General features: G+C 42.5%; 1 protein-coding gene across 1 annotated transcript; it reads right to left on the bottom strand.

The window, feature by feature from the left end:
* Window positions 1-212: 212 nt before the first annotated feature.
* On the bottom strand, window positions 213-14,386 carry LOC104567346 (cystine/glutamate transporter). The gene is given in 13 exon segments (XM_010214157.2): window positions 213-446; window positions 1,322-1,378; window positions 1,381-1,495; window positions 3,722-3,871; window positions 4,659-4,755; window positions 6,549-6,652; window positions 6,967-7,090; window positions 7,274-7,318; window positions 7,408-7,507; window positions 9,326-9,451; window positions 9,725-9,840; window positions 10,512-10,638; window positions 13,671-14,386. Coding segments are annotated over 13 exon segments (1,422 nt in total). The 5' UTR covers window positions 13,867-14,386; the 3' UTR covers window positions 213-381.
* Window positions 14,387-18,741: the final 4,355 nt, after the last annotated feature.

Below are 18,741 nucleotides of genomic sequence, written 5' to 3'. Positions count from 1 at the left end.
ACCTCCTTAAATTCTGGAATAGACTTCCTCTATTTGCCAGGTTAGGAAATTTAAAAATAATACATCATTTACTGAGGACTGGGCTAAGCTGCAAAGTTAGGATCTTGTTTTTAAATACTCTCTTGAGGTAAAGAAAGCTTATTTCAACACACTAGATTGGTCCACTAAATATATATATATATATATATAAAAAAGCAGATGCAGCATACTCCTCCAGATCCCAAGTGACAAACTTGGGAACACTTGCAGCAAGGTTTTGGCTCAGGTTCTTCTTTATTTGCAGTGATTAAAAGACTAAGAGCATGACCTGCTCTTGGTAGCCTCAAAGGTATCAGAATTGCAACAAGTAGATTTTATCTTCTTTTAGCTGCAATGGTTTCTTCAATAAGTCTTGATTTCTTGTTGGACTACTTCCAGTAATAGCTGCAGTTTGTGTGTGAGATAATCTGAAGGGGGAGAAAAGGAAGAAAGTTTAGTTTGGAGGATATCTTGAGCTATGACTGAAAATCAGTACATCAGCTCTGATGGATGGAGCTTTCTATGTGAGCAGATCACTGGGTCTGTTTCTTTTCTCACAGCGTGCTTTCTTCTATTTTCTCATTGCTGACAGGCCTCAGGCCAGCATGAGACTGAAAGAAGTCCATGTTTGTAATTGAAATCATAAAGAAAGATTAGACTTCAGAGTAAATAACTGTACCTATACCACTGAGGACACATCTAAAACAAATCTATGCTGGGTATTGCCTTAGTAGGACATATATCTTGTTACACACCTGCCGCTGTGCCCAGATTCATATTGTTAGGCAAGAAAAAAAAAAAAAGGAAAATATCAGGATATTTCATCACGGGGTAGATCTTTTCCTAGTAGTGATTTCCCTGAATTTTCAGCATACTTATTTGTGCATGGGATTACAGCCTCTGCCTATCAATCTCTCCAGAGTAAACTTTGATCTTGCTGCTCAGTCTCAACTAAATTTCACAGAGATATAGTAAGCCTAAACAAGCCTCTCCACTCCCCGGTTTGGTAGATCTCAGCCTTACCTTTTCTAAAGCAAAACAGCAGAGTGGCTGATCCATATATTCACAACCAGGCTATCCGCCTCTTTTGGTACCCATGGGACCTCCAGCCACCCAGCACATAGCTCTACTGTCTGTCTCTTCAGCCAAGAGGCTGTGTCATGGGAACAGCATTGCAGGGGTGGTAGGATTCATGATTTGGCTTTCACTAGGTCTTTTGCTCAGGTCATATCAGTGATGGGCCCTGAAGCACATCCTTGAGTGTGTTTAGGCCCAGAATACATCAAGGCAAACAAATACTTACAAAACAGGCTTCGACAGCGATCCGACATTTGCCTGCAGACTACGAGGTAGTAGACTGAAAACCACTTAAAACTATGGTGCATCCAATGCTAATGTTTACAGGGTCTGAGTAGAAAGACATTCCCACTGTGAAGAGGCAGATGATGGTAAAAGAAACAGGAATGAACAGGGGCACCTAGGGAAAAGAGCACAGAAGACTCAGGTAAGACTGACCACCCTCGCAAATTGGCATTCACACGTACCAGCGCACACTATTCACTTGTCTGTCTTAATGTCCCTTTCATACATCCCTTAATCCCAGGAAGGGCAGCCCAATGTGGCATCTCCTCTTTGTAAGGTGCACACCCCTCTCTGTTTCCTCAAGGTACAAACTTTTCCTCACTCACAGAGAGCCATGGACAGGAGGAAGAAGCCAACCAAACCCCCTGCTCTCTGAACGTACTGCACCAGCATGCATATGCGCGTACTCAATCTTGCCATTTGTGGCAATTGCTGGTGGAAAAGCTGAAAATTAGAACATCAGAGCAAGTCGTTTGAAATCAAAAGTTACTTAGTTTTAATGTTAAAGATTCTTTTTGACCAGCCTCCATCTTTCTTGGGATTTATAGTGGCCAAAATAGGATGAACCAGACTCTCTACTTCTGTAGCACTAGCAGAAGGAGTGGGATTTTCAGTAACAACCTGATGAAAGACCAAAGTAGCACTCAGCACCTCAGCGCTACCAGAGGATCCAGTTCATCTGGCTTATTTGAAGAGCTAATTGGAAGACTGCAGTAAAATAATAAAACTGTGAAACGTTTCCTTAGGTTATGGATTCAGCCTCAGCCAAGTTATCTCTTCACCATAAGTGATACAGGACATCCTGATTTCACCCCAGAGGACAACCTCTTTTGAAGGTTGAAAAAAAATAGGATTTGAAAAATCCTGTTTTGGATGCTGACCATGAGGAGCTGCTCAAACCCGGACTGCTTTCCAGCTTTCAGGCTCTTGCTGCTCTGTCTTTCCAGCAGAGCTGCTCAGTGGGAGCAGAGTTCCCTCTTCTCCTTCAGCATCGCCGACCCAAACATGCTTGAGAGTTGTGTGAGGGCAGTGCTTCTCTCTTATCAGTTTTTATTACCATTTTAAGAATAAATGTTATAAGTTTTTTTTTAAAAAAAGGTACTGGCAGAATGACTTATATTTGCTTTATAATTTGTTCTATATAAATAGGACGTAAAAACAAAACAAAACAAATAAAAAAAAAAAGTTTTTTTGACCACTAGAGAGCAGCACATGCACACATGACATTTAGGCAGGTCTTCCTTTTTGCAGCTAACTGTTCAAACTTGAAGTGGCAATAAAAACCAGGGAGAAGGAGCAAAAAAAAAAAAAAAAAAAAAAAAAAAAAGTGCAACTGACCAAATGTCAGAAACTGTTTTTTGGGACACTTTTGGAAACTATTAGAAGCCTAAATCTCTATCTAAAACAAAATGAGGCAAAATAACAGAAACTGAAAGCATCACCAGTGCTGTTTATTAATACAGGTCATCTGAGAAGCCTGTTTTGAAAGGAAAAGAGAAAAGTTATGTAAAATCTGTTTCTGGGTGAATACAGCAGGAACCTTTGAAGGTCTCTCCTAAAACCTCTGTCTTCAGCAAAGACGAGGAAGAAAAAATACCCCAGACTAAATGTCAGGTTTACCTCTGCTTGAGGAGGAGTCCTGGGAGGCAGGAAAAGCATTTTGTTCTCCTGAGTTTCTCCCCAGTTGGTTGCCCAGTGGAGGCAACCTCTGTTTTCCTCTGCAGGAACCAGCAGGAAGCCCCAGATGGGCACAGTGTGAAAAAGGCACAAAAATCCTGCATGATCTAAGCAGAGAACCAACTAAATGCCTTCTGCAGATTATCTGGCAGTGGAAAAGGTGCCCAGAGTGCAGCGGGGGCTGAGAAAGGTGCTCCAGCACTTTCTCCTGCTGATCCAAGGGGACCATCTCCTCTCTGTGAGAGGTTCACTTACAAGCAGGAGGGCTGTACCTGCACAGTAGATCCTGCACTCAAAACTATCGCAGAATCATAGAATGGTTAATGTTGGAAAGGACCTTTGGAGATCACCTAGTGCAACAGTTGAACCAGTCTGCACAAGTAGGGTTGGCTAACGAACCACTAACTCATAGCAAACACAGCTGCCATCTTATAGCTATGGCTGGTAACGCACCATGTAGACGCGGTTTTACATATCTAGGCAGTTTTCTAGCTGGGCTAAGCCCAAGAGCTCCCCAGTTCAGCTTACTGTGCAGTAGGGATAGAGACCCCTCAGTGCCTAAATGCAATCACATCCATGTATTACTTCTTAACAAGCAAGAGCAAGCGAGACAGAGGAACACAACATGGCGACTTGCATTTTCCTGGCCAGTGTTGAGCATTACCTTGAACGGGCTCTGCAGCTCTGGGTGACGGTAGCGATGGACAATGAGTCCGAGGGTGGCTAATCCTATGAAGAGCCATCGGGAAAAGCTGAAGAAGTTCAATAAATGGTAGATATCTCCGATACACACCATGGCAGTAACCAAAGGGAACTGAGCATTGTGAAGATGAAATACAGTCATTAAAGCCTTACTGCAGACCTCAGACTGCAAAGGGTAATACGGATCATCTCCTCCAGCCCCCTTGCAATCACAGGCAGCTACTTCACAGCCCCAATATTTCAGAGGTTCCAGTATACTTTACAAAACACAGTCACAGACTATAGGCTTGTAGTAAAAGGCCTAAACACACAAGCACAATGTGCTATAGAAAGAAGCAATGGAGATCAAGAGCATCTTCGGGGATATGCATTCTCGGCAATTAAAACATGCATGATCCAGAAGACTGTGGTGCCAACCAGCAGTAGTCAAGCAGCACTGGGACTTTGGGATACAGAAGTAGTGAAATGCCACATGAGGGACAGTGTAATTTCTCTTCCACAAGTTGTGGTTGTAAACAAAGGGAGTGTGTGTTTCCACCACACCCTGGAATTTCAGTTTCCCAAATACCCGAAGGCTGGAAGAGACATTTTCATAAGACATTATCAAGCAGTAACTGTGGCAGATGATAGGAACAACACATTTAAATAATGTGTTCAAGGCAAGGAGCCAAGAGCCAATGAAGTAGTGAGTTCAGACACCACCACTGGCATGGGTGCTTTTCATAATTTCTGGCCAGTTCCAGTATTCCACCTTCTTTATTTTTCAGTGGCTGAGAGAGTGTCTAAGCTCCCTTTAAAACTCATTAGCTTTTCCAGACTATGCAGATTGCCAGACAAAAAGATTGCTGCAAAGCCAACACTGCTCGAACAGAGCAAGTCAAACAGCCAGACCTTCTTACCATTAGCATGACAGCTGGAAGAGGTGTATGCCTTCGAATATGGATCATAGAGAAGAGAGGAGGCCACTGTCCTTCTCTTGAGGCCACAAACAGAGTCCTAGGGGGAGACAAGGATCCCTGTGTTCCAGCATCCCACATTCACACTATAAAATGAAAAGATCAGTTGCTGGACTGACCTAAGACCACTACACCCCACCAACAACAGCACAGGCCTGCCTTCTGCCTCACAGTTCTGTCCTTAGCTCCACCTTTGAGGGGGATTTGAAAGAAAAATAAGGAAAACAAGGTTGAATTCTCATAGTTTTCCCAGTTCTGTGCAGCATAACATCCACCAGTGGCATCACTAACAGCATCCGCTTGTAGAGGCCACTAGCAGACACCAAATTGACCATGAACAAATTTGCCTATAAACAGAAGCAGGAAAGTGTCTTGCCATCAGAGAAAGAATTAACCTTTCTGTAGGAAGTAAAGGGATCACAAAGGTCAAGTCATTATAAGAGAGGCTGGTGAATTTACGAAGGGATTGTCACTCTTGATGCCCACAAGAAGAGGGCACTGGGCTCAAGACACAGGAGGCCCAGGTAGCAGCTGCAGACTAGGAATAAATATATATGCATATATATATTTAAAATAAATAAATAAATTTTCCCAAGTGATGGGATTTCAGGTCTCTGGGCAGCATCTGGACAGTAGGGCTTAGTGTGCTGCACAGAAGCCAGCAACACATAGGCCAGTTACAAAATGGCAGCACAGAGCTCCTTGCCTCCATCCCTCCCCTTGAATCATGAAAGGGTGACTGGGAGGAAGCACTGCCTCCAATTTCATGAATTTAATCTCCACAAACATACCATGTCAGAGCATCAGCTGGACTGGAGCAGAGCCCAAAGCAGCTGGGGTATGACCGTAAAAATGGTTTTATTGCAGCCTGTGTGGTTTTGCAGGAGTGTGCCTGGCTGGCAGCCAGGGAGGCCCTATCACCTTTGATTTAGCCTTTTTGTAGTGCCTGTGCTAATGACACCAGGAGAGAAGGATGATAGGGATACCTCTGGGCCATCCAGAGACTCTACTGAGAAGTGAAGGATTCTCTGACTGCATTTAATACTGCACTTGCAGGTAGTGGATCAAATAAATCATTAGTGCTTGCAGTAGGAAAAAGAATCCTTTTCATAACAACTGATAGCCCTTTCGCAATCAAAACTGTGAAACAGAAATGGCTGGAGAGAGTTTGCTCAGCTTCTTGGGACAAGACAGACGCGCCCTTCTGTGTGGATTCTGCCCCTCTCCAATTTTAAGACTCCCGTAAGGTCATGTGGCTTAGAAACCAGTAATGCTGGCAAGATATTTTTCCACGTAACAACATTTTTATTACCCATATAGCATGATTTGTTGTGCCGAGACTATTGCTTTAGGAATGACTTGGTCCTGGTAGCATTTCACTGAACTCAAAGCAAAGGTCACACAAAGAGTTTGCCTTTGGCCAGAGATCCTCAAAACAGAAGGATCCTCTGCCCTGGAGCAGAGCAGCTGAGTCGAGCTAACAAAAAACGACTCAATTTTACTGAGCAACTGCCAAGGTCAACAAAGCTTCTAGCCTACCAGGAACACTGACATTTCACTTGGATTTAAACTGAAGGGGGTGTGAGGGAGATAAAAAACTTTTTTATAAGCAATTTGTAACCAGCCCTAGATATTGATGTCTAGACCTGTCCAGAAGGGGAAAGATGAGTCAACAGTGATTGTCCTGCAGCTGACCTCTTGGAAGTCAAAGGCCCTATTTTTCTCCAAAAAGGGCTAAAATACCATTGAGAGGATAGCCAGTTGCACAGGTTACTGATGCTTTCTCTTGTGATTCAGTAAGCAAAAAGGGTCATAAATTCTTAGAAATCTGACCTTGAAAATGTAAAGATTCCTCCATTCATTGTTCCTAAACAGGACAGTGCAACAAGGACAGGAACCACTGAGATAAGACTTTTGAAGGCTCGCTGCACAAAACTCTGCGGGAAGAACAAACTTACTTCAGAAATGTGTGATAACCTCTTCTGACACCAAGTTCAAGAGAAATAACTGAAAAAAAACACCATTCAAGGATCAGAATATTAAGCATGCCTTTTCTACTATCATGCCCAGGTTCCTTTCATTATCTTCTAGGCAAGATTAGAAGAAGTTACAGTTGTCCAATAATCCAGAGAGTTAACAAAGCAGAAGGTCATTCTATTAGGAAAACCATCTCCTAAACACTTGCTGCAAACACCCTTTCAGTACAAGTGGATCTCACTGAAGAAAGATTATAGTTGGGGCTACAACTCACCACAGCAACAGCTGGAGAAGCCAGAACATCTTGTGTCCCTAGGACAGTGTAATAGGAAATGTTGGTGAGCATATATCCCACAATTACAGTGATCACAGACACAATCACAGCCAGCGGGATGTTTCTACAAAAGAGGAGAGATGTACAACAAAAGCTGTTATCCCTCTGTTATTCCTCATACCGCTATGGAATGCAACTGGTTTTACAAACTCACAGACATTTTTCCTCCCCTACTATTTGTTAGTATTTGATAAGGCTGAGGTACCTCAGAGGTAGTGCAAGACCCATGTATTTCTCCTAGCCTTACCTTTCAGGTCTGATCAATTCTTCACGCACAAAGCTAGTCTGAAACCTGCACAGTAGAGGAAGATAGGGAGAAAGTTTGAACCTTGTCTCAAACACCAGTCTGCCGCCCCTGAAGTGCCCTCTAATCTCACCTACCAGCCTGAATATGCAAACATCCCTGCATAAAAAGCCAAGGGCAGCTTATCCAAAACCAGTGACTGTCTGTCAAAAGCATCCTGGAAGTTTTCGGTTTGGCCTGTGCAACAGAGAGACAACGGAAAGAGAGCAGGAAAACATGAGAGACAGGCTTCCTTCCATGGGTTAACATCACTTGTACCTCTTGTTCAACCCTGGGAAAACCATCTGCAACTTCTTTGTAGTTAGATATTTGGATTCATTTCATTGCTTTAAATTGCAGTGCTTTGTTGATATATTTACTTCATAAACAGTGCGGGAATTAGTCCATCTCCCACCCAGCCATGGGAGAAATTTCAGAAAGGAGTTGGTGGTGGACGGTTCTTTTTCAGACAGTGTCTGCTGTGGAAACAGGAGATCATGGAGACAAGGCGACTTTAGTTGTCCTTTCCTTTGTTTGGGCCTAAAACTAATTCCCCGGGTTCACACACACACGCAAGCAGCTGGGTGCACGCTCTTTTTTGATGTTGTGCAGCCAACGAGGCAGCTAATTCGACTCTTGCTGTGCCACCTCCTGAGCCTTCTACAAGAGCACTGACCCCGGCCTCACACTAGGAACAGAGCATGGGAACCGAGGGGTGGAGGAGGGAGCACAGGGAGTGGGAACAACCACGCCGGTCCTCTGCGCTCCAGGAAAACCCACGTCCTCGCCGCCCCTTCCCACCTGCCTTGCACGGCCTGGCAGGAGGAGAAACTGAAGAGACGGAGGGGCAAGATGGGGAATCGGGTAAAGACCCCATTCTACCAAAACAAACCTGGGCCAGCACTGAAAAGTAGAAAGGAAATGGTCCATTTTACAAACCGTGCTTGTACAATAAAAAGCAAAGCCAAGATTTTGGATATTAGCCATATTTTATCAAACTCCAAAAAAAAAATAGGAAAGAGAGGGAGAAATGGCTAATGGGTTCTCATTCAAGGTTCTTTAGAAGTAAAAGGTGTGGAGTTCACACAGCTGGGCTTCAGCAGGAAAGGGATGAAATGGCACAGAGCACATGGAGAAAATCGGGCACTTCTACTGAGGTGCCTCTGTAAGGAGCTCTTAGATAAGACTTAGGCATCCAGGTTTGAAGCCAGAGAAAAAGTAATAGCAGAGGAAAAAGCATGAGCATAGCCAGTGAAAGGAGAATGAGAAAGGGGAACAAAGCAAAGTTTGATTTAAAAACAAAGAAAAAGAAGAAGTCAGATGGAAGATGGATTTGAAGAAAACTAAACCAAAAAATGGCAGCGAGCCTACTGGGCTTTTTATATTCTAAAATGACTGCTGATAAGTGATGGTACATAAAAAGGATTTATTTGTCCACAGTGTATTAATGAGTGATTTACAATCCCCCATGAGTCAGATGAAATACAGCCTGTCATATTGGGGTCTCGCAGTGAATTCTCTCTCCAGATGTCACCACCACTTATCCTCCTCATCAGAGGAGCGTGCCAGGGCTCCAGATTGCCATTCGAAGGCATTCCTAACAATAACGGCTCAGGATTTCTAGCTGCAGGGCTGTCCATCAGTTCAGATGTGCTGCCAGCCTGAGGGGATTTTTGCATGTTCAAAGACGCCAGCCTCAGACATCAGAAAGAAACATGAGCGTTCAGCCTAGTGCCTTTGTTGTGTCCTCTGCAGAGGAAGGAAAAAGCATGAAGACAGAACAGGCTTCATCCCTTGAGTGTGAATGCCATGGGCTTTTATATAAAATAAGGCTTGGATTAAAGCCAATGCTCTGGATATCACTCCCAGAAGATACCACTGATTGATAGGTTGTCTTTTTTCCCTCTGAATGCAAGCACAAATCTGACACAGGTCAGTTTTGAGCTTACTACGTTACTGTCCATGAGAGGTTCCCCCGAGCACCCTCCCTGCTTCCGCCACACTGAGAACACCTACCTCGGGCCAGAAGCATCATCCCTGGCACGATGATGAGCGCAAGGGCCAGGAGTTTGACGAAGGAGAGAGCTGTCTGCACCCGGGCGCTCCAGCTGACACTCCAAGAGTTGAGGGTGAGGACCGTGTCTGGAGAGGAGACCACATTGCTACAACCCGTGCCTCGTTCCCTGCCACTTGAATGGTGGTCACAGGGATGGATGACTGTGGGCCCGTTTTCCCTTCCTCACAAGCACAGGGGCCTTACACAAGTGCTCTGGATCAGGAAGTTTTGGCTGATGGGGGGAGGTAACATGGGGTCCCGATCCTGCAGTGTTCCCACATGGTAACACCCGATCAGCACCTCTGGTCCAGGGCAGAGAGGCTCCGAGAATGGCCCCCAGCATTAAGGTTTGTACTTACAGTATCCCAGGAGAGACACAAGCTTCACAGCGGGGAGAGGAGCCGCACAAGGGGCAAAAAAGGGCTCCAGCAAGTAACGTCCGAACGCCAACGAAACCACAGCACTGTTGGCAGGCCTGGCAAGGGAAACCAATTCGCAGTGTCACACAGTGGTCACAAGGTTAGAAAATACAGCATGACGGAAAACTGCCCCAAAACTCAAGAAACATGGAGGAAACGTTCCCCGCCCAACTCAATTCTGCTCTCCCGCACAGATGATGCTTTATGGTACAGGGTCCTTTTGCAGCTTTTTCAGTAAATGGCTTAGAATCACATGCTGTAAAAAGCTCAATTATTTGCTCAATCCAGAGCAAACTTTGAGATTAGTCACACTGAGCAATACAGTGGGGTTCACATGTCCTGCTTCATCTCAACGTACATGGAGAATGCAGGTTATTGTGATGGGAGAGCTTTCTTCTTCTTTTAGGTAAATAATTAAAGAAATAAGTACATACATAAATAAAAGTTATTTACAGTTTTCTGAACTATTATTTAACTTGAGGCTAAGCAAGAAAGTTTTCTTCACAGGAGAATTTGAGGAAGTTTAGCAATGAAAACAAAGTTCTAAAATAAACTATCATCTATTGTCAGTCACTGAAAAATACCACAGCCCTTTCATCACAGAAAGTCTTTAAAAGTAATTCCTACTGTTTCTACTTTTTCCTCTGAAAAAAATCTAGATTGCTAACTGGCATCATAAGTCTTCACAGCAGCTAGCAAAAGGCAAACAAACTAACAAATATCTTACCTGATAGCAAAAAACTCTGCCCACAGAAATAAGAAACTTGGCAGAGGCCCTAGAGTCTCCAGTATATAAATATAATGTCCTCCAGACTTGGTGATTCTTGTTCCAAGCTCTGCATAACTCAAGGCACCTGAAAAAGTTCAGGTAGAAATGAATCAAAGTGCATCCAGTGCATCTCTGTACAACTTTTCAAGATTTGATATTTTAAATTTAAAACTTTAAATAGTTTAAAATAAGTAGCAAATTAAACAGCGAAAAAAATGGAATTTGAGATTTGGTTTGGGGTTTGTAAAGTGCAACCGTTTTTCTTCCCTATTTTTTTGTTACGATATTTCAAAGTAAGTTCATTTTTCTGTCAAAATAAAAGAAATTCTATCTTTTCTGAATAATGATATAACTTTTCCACGGACGTTTATCTGAAAAAAAACTGTGTGAAAGAAAAATTTACATTGAACTAGAAAAGACTTCCTTAAAAAGAATTGGAGGTTCAGGTTTTTTCATTTGTCCTCATAATTAGATTACAGTAACAGTGCTTAGAAAGTTGTGCTTAGAAAGTCATTTGTAGAAGCTCAACTGACCAACAGTGATTTAATTGATCATTTTAATTATGTTTTTGACCATGAACCTGTTCCTGTGTCCTTATCCTTAGGATAGGCCTTAAGATAAATTTCTTTCTTCACTGAAAGATACTTGGACAAAAGACCTAGAAACGCCTCTTAGAAGAAAGAATTGCCATAAAGGAAGAAACAAAATACCACGGAGCATAGGAAACTTCTAAGAAAGAGGTTCAATATTTCTCCTCTCATGTGCTCACCTCCCCACACACAAGTGTGACAACAGATTTGAGTTGCCTACTCCTGTCTTAATAACAAATCTTCACCACCTCCCTGCCTCTATATCTAGGCAGAACAAAACGTGGCCCTGTAAGAGGCATATTTGAAAGGGCAGCTTAAAAATTTCAGGCAAATTGATAGAAACCATTCTATCGCTTTCTACTAGAGCCAAAAAAAAAAAAAAAAGTCCCATCTGTTTTTCTGTGCATAGGAATTCATTGTGCCATTTGAACACATCTAAGCAGGAATCTTAAACCCTGCCTGCACCAGATCCCCTTGCTATATTACACATCCGTTGTTCACCATCATAAAACACCTCACTACACGCTGCATACTGCACTTCCTTGCACATCGCAGGTCGCTCGCGCTGGGCCTGAGCACCGTTCGGGTGCGATCCCAAAGGGTGACACCAAACCGAGCCGCACTGCTTGGGGGCTACATGTGGTGCCCTGCCTCCCCTGGGTCACAGGGCCTCTCTGCAGCCTCTCCTGCCTCTCCTCCTTTTTGTCCTCAGGCACTAAAGGGAAAAGCAGGAAGCGGGGAGGGCTGGAGCCATAGCCAGGGCAGGAGGAGACAGGAGAGAGGCCTGTCAGCAATGCGGCCATTACCCCGAGCCCTGCGGAGCTCATGCCATGTTTGGGTAGTGTTAAAGGTGAGGGCTCCCATGTTCCTAGCCTCTCCTTCAGCAAATTTATGCTGAACTCCATTCAAAGCCTTGCACATAGGCAGACACCTCTTCCCATTTATTCCAGGGGGTGTTTTCACATGCTTCAAGCATGCGTTTAAGTGCTTTGCCGAACTGAGGCTATGGGACTTGTATAAATGCCATGCTTAAAGGAAAATACATATATAAAAGAAAGCAGGTCCTTCTTAAAACACTGTAAGAAAAGTGCCAGAAAAAAAGAAAATGATCAGGGAAGGCTGTCAAACTGATTAAAGGGACGAAGAAACCAACAAATCAGTTACAAAATGCAGTAACTTGACAAAGAGACTCCCAAGGCCCCTCCAGGAGACACTGTCAAAGGATGTAATGGAGAGAGAAACCTTTCCAAGTGCAGAGCCTTGGCTATCTGACTAGCACATGCCTCATAATTTATTGCTCTGCTCAGCTAAAAGAAACACGGTGCTCACGTTATGTTTTAAGATTTTCCTGAAGTAAAATATATCATACTCCAAAGAATCACACATAGGCTGCATCCCACATGTACTGTAAATGAGGCCTACATTGAACAGCATATGCAAAAACATGAAATACTGGAACGCATATGCTAAGAGGAAGAACTACAATTGTTGCCAGATTAACAATTAAGTGTCCCAATTGCTGCCTTCTAAAGTGCTCCCATGTGCACATAACTAGACCAGAGTGTTTTTTCATAGACTGTATCTTTTTTTTTAAGTTATGAGAGAAGAGCAACTTTAAAGTCACCCACAGAAATAAATATCAGATTTCTCTCCAAAGTTCTAAGAGATCCAGTAGTCCTGTAGGATCTGCAGGGTGAGTGTTCGACAGCACCTATAGAAGGTGCTTTTAAACAATTAAGGAAAGACAGAAACTAAAATCATACATTTTAGCAATGGCAATTTTAAGAGCCATTTTATTTCAGAAGAACTAGAATGCCAAGCTATAATCAAAAAATCCATCCTTCATAAGAAAAAATAAAAGTCATTGATCGTGTTTGCCACAAAGTGAAGTGTAATGCAAAGAAAGCAGGACTGAGAGTGTCAAGAATCCTTCTACCTCTTCTGCTTGCTCCAAGACAGATCAGATATAGCCAAAGCATTTCTGACAGATGCCCGCCTACCCCTTATTGCCACAGGCTCTGCAGCTCCTACAGAAATCTGCTCTTGTGCTTCTCTCTCCTTACCAACTGAGAAGGTTTCCCTCACTGCCTTGTGAGACTGTGACTTATCCTTTTCACAATGTACATGAAAAGCTCTGCAGAGCCTTCATTCTAGCAGATGCCTTTCATTTAATGCAATCTCATTTCCACATCCCGTCAATTCCCGTACTTTTCTCCAGGCTCTCCTGGCAGATCATGCTGTCTGTAGTCACTTGAACCCACTTGCCCCAGCCTTGCGTGCAATTTCAAATTTACAAATCACAGAGTGCAGAGTTTTTCTCAGAAACCATAAGGGAATCAGTTTTGCAGAAGATCCTTATACCTGTATAGCCCCAAGGCTCGTTGGATCTTTGTTTCTGCTGCATTAGAAAGAGGGAAATTTTGGTCTATTCTGCTCCTAACTTTTTATATGAAGAAATCTGCTGGCTCCCCTCCTCTCCCAGGAGCTTAAGCAAAAGCTAACAAAAACTCAAAAACTCACCACTCACCAAACATGGAGAGAAGCCCACAGGCAAACCAGACAACCAGGGAGAAGCCCACATTGCCAGAGTTTTTCAGTACTCCTTTAGGGGAGATAAAGATGCCACTGCCAACCATGCTGCCGATAAGAAGTGAGAAAGCCCTCAGCAAAGTGATCTTTTTCCTCAGAAATACAGGCTCCTCTTCCTTCTTGTCTTTCCCCATGGCTCTTCTGATCCCAGGGGAAGCTCACGCATTCAGAAGTTAAAGTCTCCAAAGCATCCACAAGGCTGACCTGTAATAGGAGGGAAGAGTTAGGGATTTGAGTGTCTTTTTTTTTTTTTTTTCTGGATAAGATTTTTCACAGCAACCTGTCGAGATCTGTTGAATCTGTTCTCCTCAGCCATTGGATGCACAGTACAAACAAAATACAGTTGCATTTACACACACTCGGCATGATCTCTTACATTGGCACCGTTCCTCAGAGGGACCGTTACCTTGTTCTCCCTCTTCTGGCAAGGAACACAGAACACTATAAGTTGCATGCCAAAATTTGGGAAACAATTTCCAAATGCAGCTTTGACGCCCAAAGACACGTTTGCAGCCCAGGCTAGAACTGATCTGGTTAGGGTTAATTTAGGGGGTTCAAACTTGGGTGAACATTGATATCAGCAGGGAACATCCTCTAGGAGTTCAAGCTTCAAACCAAAGAATCAAGACCTTGGAGAACTCTGAGCTGAATGTGATTTTTCTCTAAAATGACTTTTTTCTCTCTCTCTTTTTTTTTCTTTTTCCTTTTTTTAAAAAGTAGCAGAGAACTGTTAACTGGGGTACACAAGTGATTTAAGCAGCACATTTCCTAATCATGCTTGGTAAATGGATGCAACCTGGTAACAGTTTTAGAACTAAGGCTTAATTCTAGCAGTGTTTATTAGTATGTTCTCAGGCCCTTTTTCCATTAGGGGATTGAAGAGCCAAGAATATATATTGTTTAGCATGCAAAGAACAGTTCTCAATACCAGAGATGTTCCTTCTGTTATTACAAACCCTTTCTCAATAGCAATATAAAAAGTAAAGAGTAGAAAAGAGGGAGCCTCAGATACTCTAGGGAGCACATAAATTGATCTAGACCTAATTCTCTCTCATGCTGCAGTCATCTTCTACCTCATAGTTTTGACTCTTATTCTCCACATTACTCAATGCTTCTTTCCTGCAAGGAAGGGCAGTATTATGAGCTCCATTTACAGACAGAATAAAATAAAATAAAATAAAATAAAATAAAATAAAATAAAATAAAATAAAATAAAATAAAATAAAATAAAATAAAATAAAATAAAATAAAATAAAATACAACAGAGACAGAGGTTGGAGTCCTCTGTCTCTTAAGGTCACAGAAATCTTTGACAGAAGTGGACTCAGATTGCCCTCAATTCTAGCCTGGTACTTTTAGCAATAAGCTCTCCACTTTCGGTATGAGAGACAAATTTGTACAAGTTAATACAGTGTCATTTTGCTGTTATAAACCTGCTGGTAGTTATTCTAACAGCAAGGTGGACACAGACATTTTTCACTGCTCATTAGCTCCATTAGAGCAAACAAGATTGGTCTGGATTCAGTAATTTGGATCCTGTCCCCCAGCCACACATCTCTCTCCAGTAGCCACATGCTCCAACCGAAAGCAGATGTTTGTCACTTTTCACTGTTTCATTATGGCTTTCTTTGTAAAATATCACTTCTTTTTTTTTTTTTTTTTGAGGGGAAGGGTTTGTGGTACTCATTAGAATGGTTTTGCAATTCAAATTGAACATTTTTTTTTCATTCTTCTAATGTTTAAATTGTAGATATAATAAAAGTTTGCCCCAATTCCTTGATAGTATGTTACTGTGTTTTAGATCCCTTAAATTATCTCAAATTAAATTAAATTATGTTATTGTAATGGTGTGTTCAAGACCATCATTCTCTATGGAAACACACCTAAGAAGCCAAGAGTTATTTTCTTGATAATCTGTATTTACCATCCAAAGACACAAGTGCTCCCTTAGCTTTGACACAATGCTTCCTCTTATGATTCATCCACAGTACCACTTCTTATGCCTTGTCTAAACTCAGAATAATAGCTTTGCCTCCTACATCCCTGGCTATTTTCCCTTCCTGGAAAGCGTCAGAAAAAGTGGAGCTTATCCTTTCTTCACACACGGATGAGTTGCATAAAGCCCTCTCTCCTTCCAGGAACATCAGTTGGTTTCTCTGGGACCTCATCAAGCTGTCACAAGCATCTCCTCAATCAAATGAGCCTAGTTTGGTTGTTAAATCTCTAACAAGTCACAGTAGACTCCTCAGGCTCTCATGGGTCCCACCAGCAATACCTGAGACCCGATCCCCTGTTGCTATCTGGAGTCCCAAAGCATCACTGGAGACAGCCACTCTGGAGGGGCAGGGACCTCCTGAGCCCTCAATAGCAGTTCCCCTTGGTTGCTAATTAATTCCTGTGAAATATTGATCATCTGGTATTTCCCAGACCAGAGGAGAACCACAGAAGGTTCTTTAGCAATGGTAAAGCACAGGAGGTTCACAGAATCGAGAGAAGTGAAGAGAGATTTTTTGGGCACAAATATCTCTAAATTACTACTGCTAGAAAATTAAAAGTGCACTTATCTGTTTGGCTGTTTTTTTAGATAAAGCCGGTGTACTTATAATCCATCAGACTCCCATTTCTTGCTGGACTCCCAAAGCAGCAAAACACAGCTTCTCTCCATGGGCTCTGAAATTACAGACAGAAGGCGGGGAAGAGAGATCAAACCAAATTTACAGACCAGGTTAATGATCCACAGTAAATACCAAACTCCATGCTTTTGTCCACATGCTCTTTTATACGATTGCTATACAAGAGCACTTGGAGACAAAGCACCCCAGTCCAGTGAATTTCAGAAATATTAAATCTGTCCAGATTTGTCCCAGAAACTGAGAGAGAAAAAGGGGGGGAGGGAGCAAAACAAACAAACAAACAAACAAACAAGCAGACAGAGAGCTATTGAATAGCACTTCAAAGAGACACCTAGTAGAGGGTACTGCCAGGAGAGACCATTCCCGCATGTGCTGCTTTCTAGTTAAACTCCAGCACAAGGCACATTAAAATGCAGAGTTGTTAATCCTTGTGGCAATGCTTAAGAATATGCACAATGTGCTTAGCACAAAGGAAATGCACAAAGCTGGGGTTTGTTCACCCTTTCACTCAAAATACAGGCTCAAATCCTTCCCTTTCCAAAATGCGGTACCTTTGCATGAGATCAGCCAGCAGAACTGGAGCAGAGCAAAGCCACTTCACAGGTTTTCACACTTGCTGGTTTTTAACCTGCTCGCTTTTCATTTCTACTGATAATTTTTCAGTCATTAATCTTACCTCACAGGCACTGTAGTATGGATGGAGATGAAGATGATAAACAAGCATAAAGGGAAAATCATGTTTGTTAATTGTGATGGTGTCTACAGACCCCAGCTGAGAGCAGGACTCACTGTGATCAGCACACAGGCAGAGCAGAAGATGTTACTTGCCTGAAAAGCTTTCGATCTAAATAACTAAAAAGCAGAGGAGGAAGAAAGTATCATTTACATCTGGGGAACTGAGATGCCGAGCGGTTGCATCTGGAGTGACTCTCCTAATATCACGCAGGAAGTGGGTGGCATCCCTGGGAAACAAATCATATCTCCAGGGTCCCGGTTCAGTGACTTACCAAAAAAATAGCTACTAGTGAATATTCCTAACTGTTTACAGCTGTATTTTCTTTGCGGGAGCCTCAATCAATACGATACGGCCAAGAACAGGTTAACCCTTTCCTTTTCTCATTTTAAAAGATGCAGACAAACTGTTCTCCACAGTCCCACTTTTTTCTTTCTGTGCCAAAAAATGTCACTCCAATTCAGTGTTCACCACAAGACACAGGCGCTAACTAAATAAAATCAGCAGTGAATAGGAGCTTTTTTTATTCATGCATGAAAGTAGCATAAATAAGCTTTAATGAGACTGGTGGTGCTCTGTTCTGGGAACTCAATCAGAAAAGCTATTTAGCAGACCTGAGAGATGTTTGTTTATAGACTATAATGAACACAAGAAACAGGCTAAAAAGACAAGACATGCAGCTCTCTTCAGCTTTCTACAGCTGGTTCACGGCCCTGGATGAGAAACCCAAAGGGATGGTAGTTAATAAATCAAACTCAAGCTTGCACCCTGAGATGTTAGCAATAAACCCAGGGCGATCATCTTAAGCATAAGTACAAGATTAATTGTCAATAGCTTCTCTTCCTGTAGAGTTTCCCAATTTACTCTTGTGACTTGTCTAGGAAAAGCCTGCAATTTCCCCATATTTCTTTTTTAATGAAAATAATGTAAGGACAGACAGTAAAACGGTGCTAGGCCTGGTGACGCTGATTACCTTTCCCATCACACTTAGGCATTTCTAATTGCCTCTTGGGCAAGACTGACATTTTCTGGAAAACAGAAAGATGAATGTGATGAGTCTGGACCTCATGATGACCTTCCAGTTGAGAGAGTAAAACAATGTTGACTCCATGCTTCCCATCTCTGGCTAAAATTTGAACTAAACTAATCTGTTTTTTAAACAGCGGCATTCCTGTTGTTTTTAGAGTGCCTTGCAACACAATTGTTTCCTACATGTTTAAAACGCTTCATTAAACCAAGCTGCCAAGTAAGTGATATTTTAACAGTAATTGTGCCAATTCATTTTCACAGGATCATACAGCATCATGCCACTTTTCTGAGTGTAACTCTTAATTCAGGTTCCACAATGCATTCACACTTACATGCACCCAGAACTCATTTTCCATTAATGATGGAAGGGCAAGGGCACTGGCTCTTTCATGAGCATTTCTTCCTTTTGTGTTGCCAGGGACTTACACAAAACAGAAGTATGGGAGACAAGCACACCTGATTGTAATAGGCCCAACTCTTCCATAGCACCATCTGGTCAAAAAAAAAAAAAAAAACAACGAAAGACCCACTAGCATCCCTGTGAGAAAAACTAATACATTCCTCTTATTACCAACAGGAGAAACCACTGCTCCAGGCATTGCTGCCTGTCCCCT

The sequence above is a fragment of the Tinamus guttatus genome, unplaced genomic scaffold, assembly GCF_059628265.1.
Source record: "Tinamus guttatus ecotype Peru unplaced genomic scaffold, ASM5962826v1 Tinamus_guttatus_pri_ptg000125l, whole genome shotgun sequence".
Taxonomy (NCBI): Eukaryota; Metazoa; Chordata; class Aves; order Tinamiformes; family Tinamidae; genus Tinamus; species Tinamus guttatus.
Note: the sequence above shows the minus strand (reverse complement) of the source record. Positions and strands in the feature narration are given on the sequence as shown.